Source organism: Morone saxatilis, unplaced genomic scaffold (assembly GCF_004916995.1).
Source record: "Morone saxatilis isolate NCDOM2014 unplaced genomic scaffold, NCSU_SB_2.0 Contig18, whole genome shotgun sequence".
NCBI classification, from domain to species: domain Eukaryota; kingdom Metazoa; phylum Chordata; class Actinopteri; family Moronidae; genus Morone; species Morone saxatilis.
In genome coordinates, this window is record NW_023339740.1 from 25,316,826 (window position 1) to 25,336,169 (window position 19,344).

Here is a 19,344-nt window from a genome sequence, read left to right on the forward strand (position 1 = left end):
CCTCCTCCTCCTGTGCTCACTTTGGAAGGGGAGGGGCGGCTTAATGTGACACCACCGATGAGGCCGGTTTCTCCTCGGACCAGACATGCTCTCTATCAGGACTCCTCTCACCATGTACCAAACACAACCTATATTTGAGCACCAGTATCGATTGATATTACTGACTGTTTGTAGGAGTCTGCACTGGATCTCAGATTGTCTAGGTTTTATTTTTTTATTTATTTATTATTTTATTAACATTGCATATGCGTAAAACAAAAGTCTAAGGTAATTCTTTAAAGGATGATGACATTTAGCTGAAAACTGCACTGTCACAAGAAGCCAGCCATTTTATAATTTGATTGGTCAGTATTCCTATATTTCTGCCAAATGTTTAAATGTATTTAAAAGTCATTTTAGACAAAACATCTTCTGCAGGGTAAGGGGCGGAATCTGTACCTGCAGAGACGTGGCCAGATTAGACCCGAGGAGAAGTTTGACTTTCCTCTGCTCTCGTCCTGGGAGTACGGGTGGAGGCTGGGTAACGCAGATTTTCATTCAGATTTTGAATTTGAACATTGTTGGAAACATTTGGGATAATGTTATCTAATCTAATACTTATTGATACATCATCATATTCTTGATGTTGTAGATCAATATTCTCTCCAGATTAATATTGTCTGTCTGGATCTACAGGTGACTACACTCTGGATTACAAAACTCCGTCCCGCGCCAAGTCGTCAGTGGTGAAGAGCACGTTCTACGCCAGGAACGGTGTGTTCAGCAGCCAATCAGCTACCGACACACTGGGTTGAGGTTCAGCCTTCAGACACCAGAGGTCTCTAATGAGAGTGCAGAACAAGGAACTTTTCAACATTAATGTGATAATATACACTCTGATTTTCTTTTAATGGCCATTAAGGCTAAATGTCTCCTCAGCTCATGTAATTTAGGAATTTGTAATAATAATATAATAGGGATTGTAATGATTAATCATTTGAGTGGTAATATATAACGAATTTGAAAGAGCAATAAATATTTATGACAAGCTTAGAGGGTCCAATCAGGTTCAACAGATAAATCCACCTGGCAATCCTTTACTTCCTATACCACTGTTTACGTTCCACACACCTGTAAGGTTAAGTGTCTGCCAACCTGACACTGTGCGCTGGATAATTAATGAACTCCTGGCCGGGTATTAGTCAGAAAGATATACACCTGATACGTCCATGTTTTTAAATAGTGAGCCACTGGAGGAAATGTTACACACCACAACATTAAATATTTTATATCTAATCAGTCACAGTTCCATTATGCTTTCTCACAGCAGTATAGTTTTTTGTGTTTCATTCTTGCTGTACAGATGTATATATGTTTTTACTATATAAAATATAAACTTATTTAATGTTTAAATAAGCTGATATTAACTTTTATTTATTTATTTTTGTCCATTCTGTGTTAACACATTATAAGCCTCCTCCATTGAGCCATTTGTCAACAAATCTCAATAAAGAGACCAAAACCAACATTGTGTTAATATATCTCTCAGTGTATTCGGACTTTACCTACTCTGCCTGGTTGGTCCCTGTAGTTTTTAGCAAACGTTTCTCCAACAGGAGGAAATAGTGAATTCGTCTGGGACTATTTTCAGCGGCGGATTAATCCACATTTCATCCTTGAGTCAGTATTTCCAGTGGCAATAGGACATTGTATTCAGGACTGAGTCAAAATAAACTGCAGTGTGTGTGTTCATGGTAATGGAGGTGGTGGTAACGTTTACTTGACATAGTAAAAGTAATAATATTACCAAAATAACACAGTAACATTGAGGTATCACTTCATAGTAATTTATTACTGTACCACTGGTCACCATTTGTTTATTAAAATGTACTATAACAATTTAATAAAGATGGTAGATTATTCACTGTGATGGATTTATTGTAGGCTACTGAAATAACAAAAAAAACGTATATATTTTGGAAAATGCAGTAATTTTAAAAAACATGATGCAAAACAATGCAGCAATGCCACGATTAAAGTCAATCTTTATTAATTTTGCTGACCTTTGTACAATTACAGAAAACACACATTTAATTGCTGTAAATGTCCCCAAAAAGTCTGTTTTATTGTGACGTGATTTTATGGCTTCAGGCGGTGGGGAAGATCAGGAAGCCTGTGAAGGTGTGGCTAGTGCTCGATTGGCTCGTCACTATGCTATTGTGCTTGGTTGCCTGCAGTGAGACCGTATCTCCGGCCTCCAGCGACAAGACTGCCGAGCCGGAAGTGACCAGGAAACCTTCAGATGCGTCACACAGCTCCATGTGACTGTCACTGCCCTTCACCAGTTTCAGGCACACCTAGATGAGCAAATACAGTCAGCACAAATATCCACAGTTCAATGTGAGTGAGACATTGTTATACACTGAAATGAGAAGGTTGAGACGTTGAATCTAGAAACGTAAAAAGGTTTCAGGACATGCATGGTGCATTACTTTTTTTCCCGGTGCATTTAAGTGTTTATTCTAGATAGTTGAGAGATGAGCAGGGAGAAAGAGATGCAACAAAGCTCCCTGGCTGGACTCAAACCACACACACTACTGTCCCCGCTCAAAAGTACTTCCCTACTGTTTGTCACCTTGCCTCCTTGCCACTCGTCGATGCGAGCGCCATCTCATCAAACATAATCAGATGCGTTTTGTATGGCGTTGTAGGAACAGGAGGTTTTCTGCAGGATTTTCCGACACTAAATCAGGTTTTCACCATTAGAAAGGATATGCATGTGTATGTGCATTTGTAGAACAGCCTATTGGGACGCCCTCTTTCTGAAAAGACCTGCAATTGGCCAGAGTCTCCTGTAACGGATGACATTTTTTAAAAGTTGGAAACAGAGCCAAGAATAAGTTCAAAAGTCTAGTTTTCTCTCAGACTACTTAAACTATGCTGAAAGGTTATTATGGTACCCCGGTTTTAAATACACCTCTTGGGTAAACATGATTTTCGACTACTGGTTAAAAGATTGAGTCTTGAAGACAAATGGAGGAAATTAAAAAGATGAGTCTGAGAAGAGGAACAGACACACACGTCAGTTGAATGAACTCTTCACACTCACTTTGCTCCTTGCTGAAACGTGGTAACTGAAGAAATAAATGCCTTTGACGACACATATGAAGGTTCCATTTGTCAGCGCTTCTCCTTGAAACTGTTGATCCAGGTCTGGCAAAATCTGTCTGTGGGAAGTTTGCACAAACACAGTTTCTATTGATTATTGATTGACTGTCTGTCATTAAAACTTTCATGAACATTTTTGTTTCTCTGTCTAATGTTTTGTTTTGTATTTTACAATTGATTGAAATATCTTAACAAATACTAGATTGCCAAGAAATTTGGTACAGGTTTCCACGGTGACCTTGACAATAAATCCTAATAACTTTAGTGATCTCTTGACTTGAGGAGGTTCATATTTGTAGCTGTGAGTTAAATTTCTCAATAAATATTGGATTGATTGCCATGATATTAGGTACAGACATGGATGTTGCCCTCAGGAGAAAACATTATCAGATATTAGCAAGCTATTTAGCTCAAAGCACTGCTGTACTCTGCTAAGTACAGTCTCACAGAACTGTACACTGTTATCTCTTCCTGTGTGTATGTTTGTGTCCTACAGTAGTTAGTTGGAGAAAGGTATGTCACAATGTAACTCCATGCATCCATCAAGCTGTATTTGTATCAAAATCAGAACAGTTGTGGGACTGTTAAGTTTCCAGGCTGCTCTCAATCAAATCTGATCAAACATGGCCACACAGTCCTTCTTTCAGAGTCTTTTCCAGACTTAGCTTTGACTGTTGCTTATTTAGTCATGAATATTTAAAAAAAAAAATAAAAAAAATAAAAACTAGCTATCTTATAAATCCTGTCCCTCAACCTCTCCTATCAAACAGCCAATACCACTGCTGCTTCTCTTACTGTGACTTTCAACTGTCTAACACTGACCCGTTAAAGTTCATGGCAGTATCGAGCTCTGGTGCCTGCGCTAGCATCCGTTTGTAGGAGAAGAAGGATTTCTGCTGGTTGGAAGGGTTGAAGGGCCTTCCCTTCTCCCCTGCCCGGCCTGCATAACCCACAGGCCCCGGAAGGCCCATGTCACCCTTCAGCCCAGGCCGTCCTGGGGGGCCCCGCGGACCCGGCATCCCCTTCTGGCCCTTGACAGGCTGAACTGCCTCACCTGTTCATACAGAGAAGCACTTACTGTCACAAGCTTGTTAGTGTGAATTGACACTAATGAAAGAAAATAAATGAATGATTTTAGCTGTAAATTGAAAGAAAAACTATAATAAAACTAGGCAGCACTCAACCAATTCTTTTGTAATAAGGAAATCTTTGTAAATTTTGCATCACGCTTTCTTACTGCAACTAAAGAAAACAAAGGAAACACAATCAAATGTACGAAGCATTTTCATCAATTTCTGAAAACAAAACACACTGCAAATGTAGAAAACACAAACAAATACAAAACACAGGGTGAACATGGTTCTTCATTCGCCTGTGTGCATGTGAATGTGTGTTCTTAAGGTGCAGTGTGTTGGGCTTATGAGTGAACATTCATAGGACACACGTGGTAGTAGTGAAAAAAAACTAACCACTAATAAGTCAATATATCCAAACTTCCCAAGTTAAAAGGTCCAGTGTGTAGATTTGTGTTTTTCATGCCTTTTGCTGCCTCAGTAGTTTATCCTTCACGCTTGGAAGAGGAGGGTTAAGTCAGGGAACTGTGCTCTGCAGTTGTATGGCTACATGTAAGTACACACTGGACTTTTAACTAAACTTATTTAAAGTCGGCTCATGAGTTGAGAAAATCTACCAGCTGAGTGAAGTTCACTGAACATGAGGAAACAAGGTCTACAAACTTATATAAATAATAAAAACTTACATAAAGTTTAATGAACAACTGCTTAGTCGCACTGACACGTTAATCAGATTTACATTTTCTAAAAACAAAAATCAGGGACAGAATGAGGAAAAACATGTGAACAGAATGTGTATCTGATGTCTTTATGTCCAGTATGAGCTCACCAGGGTCTCCCTTCTCTCCCTTGAGACCGTCTTTGCCATTGGGTCCATGGGTACCTGGTATCCCAGGAATCCCCGGGGTTCCACAGGATTGTGTGACAACCGGGTCGATGTGAAGCAAGAGTAGAAACACTGCAGTACTGCAGCTCAGCCACTGGGGGGCCTGAATGAACACACAAACAGATACACTGACAAACTCGTTTTTGTCATTTAAGAGGACTTATCATCATTTAGGAGACTTTAACCACAACCAGTACATGTTTAAACCAAACCATAACAATAATCTTTAACCAAACTAGATTTTTTCAGTGTAGCTGACTCAATGTTCTTGAGTGTAATCATTGTAATTAGAAATTAGAACAGTAAAATCCACACAAAATAACAAGCTGACACACATTATACAAATGATAAAAAGAGCTGACATTGTGGAGGTTCAAGATAAATATCTGATAATATTTATATGAAAATGACATAGAATACAATGCATGGTTGAAATTAAATTTAACTTCAAGTTAAATGAATGCCTAAATTCCTGCATTTATACGTAAGATAATAAAATAAATAATACGTTACTTTGTTTAAAGGTGAAACATAATGACAGGAATTTTAGATTTAACATCAAGAAACATGAAACCATCAAATTCTGTATCAACAATGCTTCTGCCTGATTATGTGATTTTCTCTATCTCTCTGTCTATAAATTATTTTGCTCTTTGGTTTCGTAGGACCCAAAAGTCTCACCATTTGCAGGTAATACAGTCACTCGTCCTGATAAGTTGATGGAGAGCGGAGTCGAAGAGCTGTCCTGCTTCACAGTGACGGCAGCAGCTCAGTCAGGAAAAAACAGGAAGTGAAACGATTAAAGAGTCTACCAGCGCTACTCTATTGGTGTTCATAATAATCATTTTTAGGATACAATACTGACTGAAGTAGGGACCTAGAAAAAACAGTTTGCTGCTTTCACTGGTGGAATGAAACAAAGTACAGACCGTATTGCTTCTCCACTACGTTGTTTGAGGCAGATACACTTTTACTGCAACATATTTATCTGACAGCTAGAGAAGGAGTTACTTTGTAATAAACATATGCATACTCATTGGTTAAACTACATAAACAGTATACAAAATAATTCAAATTAGCTCCACCTTTACCAACTACAACAGTAAAATGCTAATGAATGCATCTGTAATAATAAACAAATGATTTAATATATCACTGTGAGTACATTTTGCTGTTACATATTTTTATTTAAGTGACATTTTGAAGCCAGGACTTCGGTAGTTCTGCACTTTGAACTTGACTTGAAATATAAAGTAACATAAAATGAAAATACTTTACTTAAATACAGTAGCCTACTATATAGTGCTTAATTACTTTCCACCACTGACCACAGCTATTTCTTTTTAAATCCTCTTTTGTTCATCACCCCTTCTGTCTGTCTTTTGGTCTTTTTTCTCTGCTGTATATTTGTTGCATTGGAGTCAATGCCTTTTCCTGTAAATCTGATATTATTTTATTGCATTTATCTGACAAAGCAAATGACCCATCAGAGGAAGTGAAACCGTTTAACAAGAAGTCAGGAAAAACTCCACCTGATGAAAAACTGATGATGAAGCATTGTTTAATGTATCTGATTAAAAAATAAAATCTTTCCTCAAGATTAACATATTGTTCTGTTTTTCTCTGAACTTCCTCTTTGTTATTGCCTGTTTTCCTGGCAGTGTGCTTCTGATGGTCTGGATGTCAGTATCTGTTCCACAAAATATTGAATTTCCTCAACAGTATCCATCAACAAAGAGCTGATTTATAGTTATAATAATTACATCCTGTAAAATATGCTAGTTTGTCATTTTCTGTCTTTTTCAGATCCTCTTTCCATTTCTTCCTCCAATGTTTTGTTTTCTATTCATGCATGTTTGGATCTACAATGTAAAAAGATTTTTTTCAATCTGTGATTAACTGTGTTTTGGGGTCATTGCAGATATTGGTCTGGATGACCCTGTCATGACAAGCAAATTAATGTGATCGTGTTTTAATGTCACCCAAGGTAAAACCTATAATCTTTAGGATTTTCATAAAATAAAAACCCAATTTTGATAATATCTGAAGGTCTGTATTATTTTAAATATTACCATAGCCATTTCATGTACATAACATTTTGTAATTCAAAGTTCAAGGTTCATTTAATTCATTTAAAACATTTAAAATTAATTTAAAACACAGGGCTGCACAACAACTACCTTTATGTAACATAAGCTACATTTGTACAATTTAATTACCTAGTAGATTTTAGTATTAGTGGTGTAGTATGCCAGAAATGTATTGTGCAGAAATGTTTAAAGAAGGTTAAAGGCAGACTGTAATCTTGATATACTTGAAGATATATGTTATAATTGTGCAAGCTGAGTTATGGAACAGGAATTGAACTCAAATGCAAACTTGAAGTCAGAGTAGGAGCCGTTGCAAAAAGGTGGTGAAATTGGACTTCAATGGACATCAAAATGATCATACAAAATACTAAATCCAATAAATCAAGAAGAAAGGCCGTAGAATGCTGAAGAAACAGAAGGGAACAATCTAAAAGCTTCACATATGAACAAGGATAAACTCATAAGAAACACAAATACACAGGTGAGGAAAAGGATAACAAGACACAGGTGAAAGTAATCAGGGCAGGACGGACAATCAAAACTGGAGGGAAAGCAGACAAAGACAGAAGGTAAAGCCAAACAAGACACAAGAGGAGGAATATTACAAAATAAAGCATGAAATAACCATGACAACAAATGCATTCAAGACTGTATCATCTGCATAGAAATGTATGTGATAAGTCTGTGTTGGGATGATTAATGGCACTGAGTAATGTGGATAGTATTATTAGTAGTATGTCATCATTGTGCAGGCAAGAAACACAGTCTCACCTGCTGTCAGTCATTAGTTCAGGAGCAGCTCAACCAGTATGCAATGCTTCATGGATAAAAAAGGTCTTGCATCTGAAATGCATCGAAGCTGGCTTTCACTTCATTCTGACCTGAACAGGAATCTTAACTGTATTACCATTAATTTTTTTTATTATATCAAGTGTTAGATAATTTGGGAGGTTAAAAAATTTATTTTATTACAATTAACAATTAATTTTTGGAAAAGTTATCAAAATGTCTGACCCTACCTATGGTACCAGCTATCAAAATAAACGTGATAAAGTGTTATAAAAATGTTTGCAGTGGCAAAATTTGGAATTAGGTCACAGAATATGATGGGTGACAATAAGGTTTAACACCTGATCTTTAATTATAAGATCATAGATGATGATTATCAGATACTGAAGTCATAATTACAAGGTAAATGCATTGCAGGGTGTACATACATACAAATCCAAATCAATATGGCATGGGTTTTCATAATGCTCTACAGATGTCACTTTTCAAGAGCCAGAAAATATTTAAATACGCTTCCCGTTCAACCTGAAACAATGTAAAACTTGAAATCGTCAGAGCTCAGTACTGTTGGTGAATTTATACCATTCATACATATATCAAAGAAACTCTCGTTTCAAGTTGTTTATTTATCATGTGCACAACAATCACATTGCAGTTGTTCTGGTTCTCCCAACAATGCTCATACAATATGCATAAAAAGAATGTGTCAATAGGTTTGTTTTTAAATGTATTGTTTAATTCATTTCAGTTTACACACACCTGCTTATTCATCTTAAAATGATAGTGTGTATACCTTTTTGTAGCATGTGACAGTTTATTATTATTATTAATATTGTAAAAATATCCTTAATCTTCCTCATTTGACAGATCTCTCTTTTGAAAATAGATTTTAATCACAATAAGATTTTAACTAGTAAAATAAAGGAAAAAGAAATGTGTAAATGAAAAGCAACATACTTTTTTTATGGTCAGTGTAAACGAAAGGAAGACATTATTTTGTCAGTAGTTGCAGACTTGAAGTGTTGCCGTAAAACTATAATAAGGCTGTTTTGTATTTCCAGTCCTGTGATTCAGTGAGGATGCAGCAGGAAGCCAGAGAAGATGCTGTAACCAGCAGGTCTTCCTGTCATCCCTCTGTAGTCTTTAGTCTCCAGCCAAACCTCCTGATTCCTCGACAGGTAGACCGCCACGCTGCCCGCAGTCGTCTGGAATCAGTAATGGTTACATTTTTACACCAGAGAAGGGTACTGTAATTTTTTTTTTTTTTTTACTGACGTATTATTTGGTGGCAGAATAATAAGTAAAATAAATCTGTAGTATTGTTTATTGTGTGTACCTGTCTCTTGCCACGGCGATGATCACAGAATGATGTCACGAGTGTTTGGTCCACCTTCATCAGCACACACAGTTTGTCCTCTAAAGAAGCGTGGAACACAAAGTAGTACGTTCCTGGGACCCGACACCTACAACACACAAACATAATTAATTATCTTAAAGTGGATTTTTTCCATTCCTATCTGGTTCGACAGCTTGATCACACTGGAAACCGAAAGGCCTTCATTTTGTTTGGCTTGTTTATAAATTGCAGACCAATCAGGGAATCGTTTTTAGCAAGGGGCTGCAATTGTCGTTCTGTCCATTGCTCCTTTACTTTGATCCAGACTTATATCTTAACAATTATTGGGTGGATTTTATTACATTTTAGACAGACATTGATGGTCCTGAATCCTACTGACTTTGGTGATCTTCTGAATTTTCCTGCAGCATGACCAGGAGGTTCACATTTGTAGTTATATATAACTCTCAACTAATGGATGGACTGTTTGGTTCAAACACTCATGTTCCCTCAGGGTGAACTGAACTTCGGAAATACTATTGCTATATGCTATTAGCACCTATTTCAGTTTTTTGCGCAAGTCTGTCAATTTGTGGCCATGTTGACAGCTGACTTGTCTTGTTTATAGCAGGTTGGAGGTGAAACAAGTGCGTAAAAGCAGCTTTTTAATTAAATGACCTGTCTCTGACACACGGAGCAGATTAGGAAGTCTTCATTTGGAAAACCCCAAATAATCTGATGTTCAATCGTTTGCATCACTTCCAGTTTGGCTGTCTAATTTATACTGACCTTAACCAAAATAAGAAACACCCTGACCCCAAAATGTGTTTATGGATCATACAAATTTGTAGTAAAACTAACATGATTGGTTTCAGTAAGATATGATAAGAAAACAGGTGGTTTTATCACCTGAAGCGCCCTGTCTCTGTTTGGTAGTCATTGTTGATATTGGTAATGACGCTGGTGAACCGAATGATGCTGGCTTTGTCCGGGTATTGTTCAGTTCCTCTGGCCACACTGAAGGCTGCCTGCTGCTGGACGCCAATAGTCCTGCAGCCACAGAAATAACACAGAGTGATACTCAGAGCTGAAGGTGTGGTAAAAAATTGTGGATAAATCCAAAACCATGACAAACACCATGATATAATGCAAAAAACAACACAGCAAGTAATGTAACTAACGAGACAGCAGACCAGTTCCAGACAGTGATACTCAGAACTCTTCTGCTATAGCTAACATTACAACAACAGTATGTCTTTGGAAACTTGAAAGTAAGCTAAATGTCATTTAATGTTACCTGACATAAATCCTAGCCGGAATAACATGATAGTGTTGTGTGGCTCGGTCTGATTGTTTGTTTAGAATCACATTACCTAGAATGTCCCACAACTTATGAAGCATATATGCAGCATGTAAGCATCAGTTTAGTTAATAAAATTACCACAAAGGGCAGTCATCTCCCTTGAGGTGTGTGGGGCCATTGAACCCCATTTGTCCAGTCAGTAATCTGGCCTTGATGCTCGGTTGGGCTTGGCAGGAATTGTTAACTATTCTTTTAATGACCATCAATAACTACTCTGCTGTTCTCATTAGAACACCTGTGCCTTGCTCAATTACATACCCTGGTTCTCCTGGTTCTCCATGAGGTCCGGCAACCCCTGGAATGCCTGGGTCCCCTGGGTCTCCGCTCTGGCCTCGTTTACCAGAGAATCCTATCAGCCCTGGGTCCCCCTTGTCCCCCTTCTGAAACCCAAGGCCAACGTGCCCCACTGTTCCTGTAAACGGCAACAACAGTTTGGCATAATAACTACACTGACCTCCTTTGTTTGATAGTATAGTATAGAATAGTTGAACACTATGGGAAATACACTTAATAGTTTTTTTAGAGTTAGATTAGAAGACCAATATCAATCTCCGTCCGTAGAAATGCCACAGCTGGAATCAAACACGTTGTACACCTGTTTTTTCATGTAAAGTACAAAAATAAGTCACAGTTTTTTAAATTTAATTTTCCATTCCATCCAAGTTTGCTGTAAAAAATGTTGCATCACATTTACAATGCAAACATAATGGCAGGTTTGAATATGATCTGCACAAACTTGTGGATCAGTATGTTGGATACCTGGGTCTCCTTTGTCTCCTTTCCCTCCGTCCCGACCGTCTCTGCCAGGCATCCCAGGAATACCTGAGGATGGAAAGATGGATAAATAATAAATAAAAAATAAAAGAAAGATACACACATATACATACAAACATGCATGCACAATGCACATACCTGGCATTCCTGGCATCCCTGTTGCTGGGCAGCTCTCCATGGCAACCAGCTGGTGTATGGCCAGTGAGAGCAGGGTGCTGATTATGAGGAAACAATGCTGGGGCATGATGGAGAACCTGACATGGAGAAAAAGAGACAAGGAAAGATGAGAGGAGTTGAAGAATTGGGAAGATTAAACAAGAAATGAGAAGGTAGAAGGACGGATAAGATAAAAAGACAGGAGACAAGGAAGAAAGATACAAATCAAAGAAAGATGGGAAGAAAAGAGAAGGAGAGGAGACGGAGAGGAGACAAGGACAGAATGAAGGAGGCCAGGAGCAAGGAGGGAAGAACAGGATAGGAAATTGGAAGATTAGATTAGAAGGGAAGGAAAGGAAGTGAGGAAAGAACAGAGGTGAGGAGAAATGACAAAAAGAGGAGATGAAAAAAGGGAAAAGGAAGATGAAATGAGGCAAAGACAGGAAGAGTAAGGGAGAGGAGACAAGGAGGGAATGGATGAGATGAGGGAGGGGGAAAAGGAAAGGAAACAATGCAAAGGAAAGACAAAAAAGAGACAGAAGAGAATAGAAATATGAGGACAGGAGGGAAGGGTGGTGGAGAAAAAAGGAAATGATGAGGACACAAGGAAAGAGGAGAGGGGGAAAGACATTGGTGCAGGAGGAATGGGGAGATGAAAGGAGAGGAGACAAGGAGGTAAGGAAAGAGGAATATAGAGGAATTGGAGACGCAGAGGAGACAAGGAGGAGAGAGGCGAAAAAGCAAAACTGACAGTTTGGTTCAATCCCCTGTAAAATGCACCACAATGCCTTTGAGCAACTGAGTCAACTGACAGAAAGTATTATTCAATTTAACAAAGGAAATGTGAGGTGACATTATACCGATCAAATATGTCCTCTTTTAATATAAAATAATAAACAATCATAATAATAATGAAAGAACAAACTTGAAGATCATCTTGTAAACAAAAACAGATTCTCTTTTGCAAATAGATTACTTTAATTTAGTAAACTATAATTAACAGATGTGGAGAATAAATGTAGGATATGTATAAAACTCACCCGAGAGAACAAACTTACAGATAAATGAAACCCACAGCGGTGAGTTTATAGCAAACTGAAGAGAAGCTCCGAGTCCTGCAGCAGCCAGAGGAGGAAGCCGACACAAAACCAAAGTTTCAGCAGCTCTTACGTCAGAAAATATTTTCTGCGCCGACTGTATGTAGTTCTGCAATTCTGGGAGGTTACTGAGAGTTGGAAGGACGCAGAGACAGAGAGAGATAATGAAATAGATTATAATATATATGTATATGTATATATATATATATATATGAGTTGGGGAAGGGTCACTTTAAAAATTAAATATATAATCATTTTAATTTTAATAATTTAATATAGACAAAAATTACACTTGGACAGGGGTGTCCACCCACATTTGGCCATGTAGGATACATTTACTGCTGGAACAAATTCTCATTTTGTTAAATTGGAAGCCAAAAAACCCACAACCTTCAACCTTGCTGAAAGACGTGATCTTACAGTTTGAAACTCCCATGCCAATAAAGCCCTTTTGAACTGAATTGAACTGGATTTTCAATTCAACTGGATGAATCCATGACTAGTAATTGATAACATGGAGCTATATATGGTGATATCTTTGAACTGCACTCCTTTATTCATTGTTTTTGACTTGTATTTAAAAAAGTTTTCCAATAAACAGACGCTATAGAAAAGAAAAGAATGGTGATATTCTATATTTTACTATCACCAAGTTCAATAAAAAAAGCTAAAACAACCGCCGTACAATACACTGTTCTGCTGCTTAACACACTAAAAAGCATCAAATGTGCTTTAACAAATCCACAATTTCCTCCTATTTGAGTAATACAGTGCTCAGCTGTTTTGGGGAATGTGCTGTTTTTATGATTTACATCTTCAGCAGGAACCAGTGGGCTTTGAGCTGAGAACCACAGAGAGGAAGTCAGAAAGACAGAAAGTACTGAGAGATGAACTAACACATTGCTGGTGCCGGTCTTTGGATTCCTACTAGAACAACAGAGAGTTTCTCTCTCAGCGTCTACGCCCTTTAACTCCAACCACCCCAGCTCAACTTCTCAACTCATGACAGGATGTGTTCTTCCAAGAAGCAGGTTTCAGCAATTTAATCAAAACACACAAACACACACACACACACACACACACACACAATAATGGAAGGAAGAAGTCAACTGAGGATTTACCAAAGTGGCAAAAGTTTACCAAAAAAAAGAAGTGCAAAAACCAACAATGTTTCACTTCCATAATCTTCAGAGGGGTCAAACGAGGCTGAAACTACAAAAAAGTACTGTATAAATTTAGGGAAACATTTTTGTGTAACTTTATGGATGTTTAAGATAGAAAAATTACATTCAACCTGTAACAGATGGCTATTAACATCTGATGTGGTTAGCCTAGCTTAGCACAGAGACTAGATGCAGGGGGAAACTGCTAGCCTAGCTCTGTCGATCTTCAGACCTGACTCTGGGTAGGACAGCAAATACATCCTTCTCCTAGTCAGTCTTTCTTATTCATCTTTCCTTCTCAGTTGTTCAATTCTGTCTTAACATAAGATAACATAAGGAAGTGAGTAATTATGACCATAGAAGCACAATATATAAAATATTAATACATACATACTGTAAATGTATTCCACATTATAGGAACAGTCCCCTCCCATAAAAGAATAAACATAGACAAATGGAAGCTACATCCCCACAATAAATGCTAATATGTATAAATAATCAGTGCACATTATGCATTAATAGATTTAATGGAAATTAAACTAATGGTATATGTGTTAAATGAATGAATGTGATATGTATGTACATGTCTTGCGTCTTATGTTTTGTGTATGTGACAATATCAATGTTTCATATTAGCCTATATACTATCCTATACAATGAGGTATTATTATGTATGTTTGTTGGCATAAGATTGTAAGCAAAACCTCATGGTGGAAAGCACAAATTTAAATAAAGTTAATTATAAAAAAAAAAAAAACAGAATGGAAATTGCTGCAAATACAGTTGCTGCTGCTGTCTGTCCCCCTAGAAACCGTACAAACAGGTTGAGTGGATTTGTTTTGAACTGTGGAATCAACGATCTGTCGCATACTCTCTTACTCGTCAGGTCTGCCAGCATGCAACTACAGACTCCAGGTTGATTACTTTGTAACTTGAGTACTTCTAAACTAAAATAATTGTGTGTTGTTTTGACGTCTGTTAAACCTTCAAACCCATTAATCTCTTACTCCAACCTGGATTTTTCATTTCATTTCAAAACGCCACCCACCATTGCAGCCCCCTGCACTGTATTAACACTATTGTGACATTATGATGACATTAAAACAACAACGGTGGGAAAAAATTTTTTTTTGTGGATCAGTCTCTAAAAAGTGTGTAATAAAACTAAACGTATTGTGCCTTTAGTCTTAAGAAACATGCCCACACTCAATACTCAAAACTTTCTTTTTAATAGTTGCACTCACAAACAAAGACAACAACCAAAGAAGGTTTACATGAGTTAATATGAAGGAAACAAACTGGTGAAATCCAAAGTTACCTGTGGGGTCACATTCAAACCGAACAAGCATTAAAGTTTACAAATATTACTCTATTATGATCTATTATGAGTTATGGTAAAAACATTTTAGATTCTAAATTCATAAAGGCGTGCAGTATCAGGTTTTCAGCGCTGACTCAATGCTGAGTGTACAACTGAACTTTATTATTGATGTGCGAAGAGCAGGAAGCCACTGAAGATGATCTGTTTTGCGCGTGTGTCTTTCGTATCCACAGTTGTCTGCGTGTCATGGAAGGACTCAAGCCAAACCCTCTGCTGGGCTCTCAGCTCTAAGACCACGCCGCCCGACAGCACCTGAAACACAGCACAGCAAATCACAGCCAGGCCTCATGACACAACTCAGCTGTTCTGAGCTGTAAACCATCTGAGATCCCAAAGCAGACAAATCTCAGGATACAACAATGAGCAAGTCTGAAGATGTGTACAGTATGTACGCCACAGAGACTGGAAGATGTCAAGGGAAATTTCAGAGCTTCGGGACACAACCTTTATTATCATTATTGTCATTTCACAATATTGTTAGTGGACAACCCTGCCATTTCTGATAAATTGTAAAAGTGTATTGGGAAGTTTGGAAGATACTTGATTTGACTAACTCAGACTGCTGAAGGACTGTGGGCTTTGTCCCCAATCAAATACACAGGAAGCATATTAGGAAGTGATCTTTTGTTGGCCAGTATGAATAGAGTCAAAAGCTGTTTTAACATACAGAAAAAGTGCTTGCACATGTTGGAATTGTTGGGTCTCTAAATAATTATATAAGCAGCACAATCTAGACCTTTTAGAGCTCTAAATGAAAAGTGTCCTGACTCCTGTTATAGTTAGATGTAAAAAATATTCGCAAAACATAACTAATTCTTGGGGTCAAATGCGCTTGTCAGAGTATATCCACTAAAAGTTACTGTTTTTGCCACTGAGATGCTCAGATTGTTATTCTAAGCATCTGACAAAATAATATAAAGGATCCCTACAGAGACAGACCTTCTGTTTAACCATAAACTGCTGTTGTCACAACAACTTCATTCAAACATGACAGAAACATAATACAACTCATCAAAATCTGTTCTTTTAGTCCCTCTACTGTTCGTCTTTTATGTTATTAGTTTAATGTTTTGTTGATCCATCCACATACCCCAACCTCCTCCTCACCCACACTTTGTGATTCTATAACATCACCTGAATCTATTTTATTTATGTATTTTACACTTGAACATAAATATATGTTGTTTTCAGGTGCTTGCAGTGTTTCTGTTGTTCTTCTTGAGAGTGCAGTGTCAAATTTGAAGAATAAGGTCTAGGAATTTGATTTTCCCTCCTTGACATCTCCTAGGCTCAGTGGTACTCAGCACTGAAACTGACCTGATCATAGTTCCTGTTCTTGTTGTAATCACAGAATCCCAGCTTGTTGAGTAGAGCCTCACTGGCTATATGCAGACATATGCTGGTCTAAAAAACACAAAACAACAGCATAACTGTGATGCAGTTTGATAATAGAGCTGTAGGTCCAGATTACTTATCTCAGACAACTTTAAAAGTCTCTCTGCTGACTTTTACTTAAATGTGTTACCTTGGCCGCAGAGTGGAAGGTGAAGTAATAAACACCAGGTACTCTGCAGGTGAAGTAACCTGTGGCTGCGTTGAAGTCCCCAGGTGTGTTGACCACAGTAATCTGGTAGGTTACTATCTGGTATGCAAACACACATGCAAAGTTGAATAGTAAGCTGACACAACCTGAAAAATTTTAAAGAACACAGGTAAAGGACAATTGTAAAGTAACAGTTTCTTTTGTAATTTCTATGAAAAGTTTAGACCATTTCTGGAAAGACCTACTTAGGTCTGCACAGGCAGAGTTTTAGTCAAAGACAGATAAAACTGGATTGGAATTGGATGGCTAGATACCTCTAAAGATTATCCATTATTCCAGCATTACAAAAAGACAGAAGAGCTCATTTTATTTGTAAATATACTGCAGATTTTAAATTATTTCAGGGTGAAACAGCGGAAAGACAGAGAGTGGAGATGGAACGACAGACTGAACCTGGTTGTAGCGAGGATAACTGTCATCATTTCTCATCACTGAGAAAGCTGAACGGGCCTGCTGAGGGGAGTGTCCTCCTAAGAACAGAAAGGACACACACACACACACACACACACACACACAGTGTTGTGTCCCAGTGCAGATGTGCAATGGTTTAAAAATCCATAATATAAAGAGTAATAATTGGCCCTGTCCATCATGTTGTTAGAGTTTTTTGTTGTATTTTTTGTTAAACTAAGCTAACTCCTTTTTATTTATTTCATTTGTTTGCTAGAACCAGCAGTTTTATTTTATTATCTGTCCTGTCATATTTTTTGTCGTAAATGAGTTTAGAAAAATATATGCTGTGATACATACACTGTATTTTAGCATGATATAAACTGTAGGCTGTAGGATCGCGCCATTACCTTGACCAAGGCTCCTCCCGTCAGGGCCGGGGGGACCAGGGGTACCCGGGCGACCCCCTGCTCCCAGTTCTCCACGGAACCCTTTAGGACCCATAACCCCTTGCATGCCCCGACTCCCCATCTCTCCCTTCAGCCTCAGGAGGACGTCTGGATCCACCGGACCGCTGGACATCACAGCTGGAGACAAACAGATGAATGATTAAACATCACCTTTTAAAGGACCACTGTGTCAGATTCAGTAGCATCTAGTGGTGAAGTTGCAGATTGCAACCATTTGAATACAGCTCAGCCTTCTTAAGTGTTAAGGAGAAACTACGGTGGCTGTGAAACTTGAAACTTGAAACTGTGAAAAGCCCGAAAGACTTCAATTTAGAGCCAATGTTGGGTTTGTCCGTTCTGGGCTACTGTAGAAAAAAACATTTGTATATCCAAGAGCCTTTTACCTGGCTCTCCTTTCTCGCCCTTCACTCCAGGCCATCCATCCCTGCCGGGGATTCCGTCCTCTCCAGCTCGGCCATCCGTTCCTCTGCAGCTCACGTCACATTGGCCGGTCGTCAGAAGCAAGGCAACGCCCACCAGAACCGCCAGCCCATAATAACCTCCCATGGTCCAAAACACTGGATTTAACAGTCAATGATATTTGAAAGAAGAAGAAGGTGATGATTAAGGTCAAAACCAAATGTAAATTATTTGTTCACTGATGTCATCCTACATGTACTGTGAATTTAAGCAACCATTCTACCACTGATACCTTCCACATCTTGGGTTGTAGACTTTAGACTTAATATATATATAGTTTTTGAAAGTGTGGAGAAGGATTTAAAACATAATTTAAAGCACACATTTTACAAGAGAATATATTTAGACAGTTAACTGAACAGACAAAGTCTAATTAGGTTAATGGGGGTAATTGTGCAGGACTAATGCTTGCTTTGCTCCTGATTCAAATATAATAACATCTTTCAAAAAATGTAAATGTAAAATTTAAGAAATAGTAAGAGTAACTAAATTACAGATTGCAGAGGAAGAGTGTACAGCAAAAGGTGATGTATTAAACATTACATAAATTAAAGTCACGGAAAAAACAAAATGTGAAAGCTGATAGAATTATTTCAGTTCTGAGTTTTTTAATTATTTGTCCAACAAGGTGCAAACTGAGGCAAAAGGTTGTAAATTATGCACCCAAAAAACCCCAGAATTCATTCACACACTTAACAACAATGTAAAAATACAAAGCATGTCAGTGTTAAGACCCAACATCCATTATTAATCAGATGTATAATAATAATACTAAAATCACGTTTCACATGTATTTTCATCCTTTTAGACAAACATTACGTTCAGTTAATTTCTATGAAACAACTTATATTTATATATATATATATAGATATAATCGATCACAGTGACATTTAGTTACCTTTATCTTTCTATCTTTATCAAATTATAGTTAAGTTATGCTGATTTACTGTTGATACTGTTGTAAAGATGACAGAACAGCATAAACAATATTGAATAAAAATGCATTTTTCCTATCAGCAGTATTTCAGCACACGCTTTCTTACTTACCAGCCGAGTTTTATGTCTCACCAGCGAAGGTTTCGAGCTGCAATGAAAAGGACGGGATTTCCTCTTTTGGTGAACAGATCAAGATTTCTTATTAGACTGAAGGCACACACACACACACAC

At 37.8% G+C, this 19,344-nt stretch overlaps 3 protein-coding genes across 4 annotated transcripts in view; 1 reads left to right on the forward strand and 2 right to left on the reverse strand.

The window, feature by feature from the left end:
- Positions 1-794, forward strand: part of LOC118328901 (protein ATP6V1FNB) — a 1,622-nt gene extending 828 nt beyond the window's left edge. The window contains exons 3-5 of the mRNA XM_035662830.1: positions 1-114; positions 418-520; positions 676-794. The exon at positions 1-114 is cut by the window's left edge and continues 28 nt beyond it. Coding sequence (XP_035518723.1) covers positions 1-114; positions 418-520; positions 676-794 — 336 coding nt within the window. The remainder of the gene's footprint in view (positions 115-417; positions 521-675) is intronic.
- A 1,332-nt stretch (positions 795-2,126) lies between these two features.
- Positions 2,127-19,344, reverse strand: LOC118328189 (collagen alpha-1(XVI) chain-like). The gene is made up of 18 exons (XM_035661800.1): positions 19,225-19,344; positions 18,102-18,275; positions 17,659-17,835; positions 17,252-17,328; positions 16,781-16,897; positions 16,573-16,659; positions 15,361-15,507; positions 13,524-13,552; positions 11,597-11,712; positions 11,444-11,506; positions 10,943-11,096; positions 10,231-10,371; positions 9,322-9,448; positions 9,146-9,190; positions 5,050-5,209; positions 3,970-4,201; positions 3,089-3,206; positions 2,127-2,336 (listed from the first exon to the last, which is right to left on the reverse strand). The coding sequence occupies exons 2-18, from the start codon at positions 18,262-18,264 to the stop codon at positions 2,127-2,129; spliced, it is 2,163 nt and encodes a 720-aa protein (XP_035517693.1). The 5' UTR covers positions 18,265-18,275; positions 19,225-19,344.
- Positions 8,592-12,827, reverse strand: LOC118328900 (complement C1q subcomponent subunit C-like). 2 transcript variants are annotated; one of them, XM_035662828.1, is made up of 7 exons: positions 12,673-12,827; positions 11,597-11,712; positions 11,444-11,506; positions 10,943-11,096; positions 10,231-10,371; positions 9,322-9,448; positions 8,592-9,190 (listed from the first exon to the last, which is right to left on the reverse strand). In XM_035662828.1, the coding sequence occupies exons 2-7, from the start codon at positions 11,700-11,702 to the stop codon at positions 9,056-9,058; spliced, it is 726 nt and encodes a 241-aa protein (XP_035518721.1). In that variant the 5' UTR covers positions 11,703-11,712; positions 12,673-12,827; the 3' UTR covers positions 8,592-9,055. The 2 variants fall into 2 exon arrangements, with proteins under 2 accessions (XP_035518721.1, XP_035518722.1); XM_035662829.1 differs by having other exon boundaries at positions 12,655-12,807.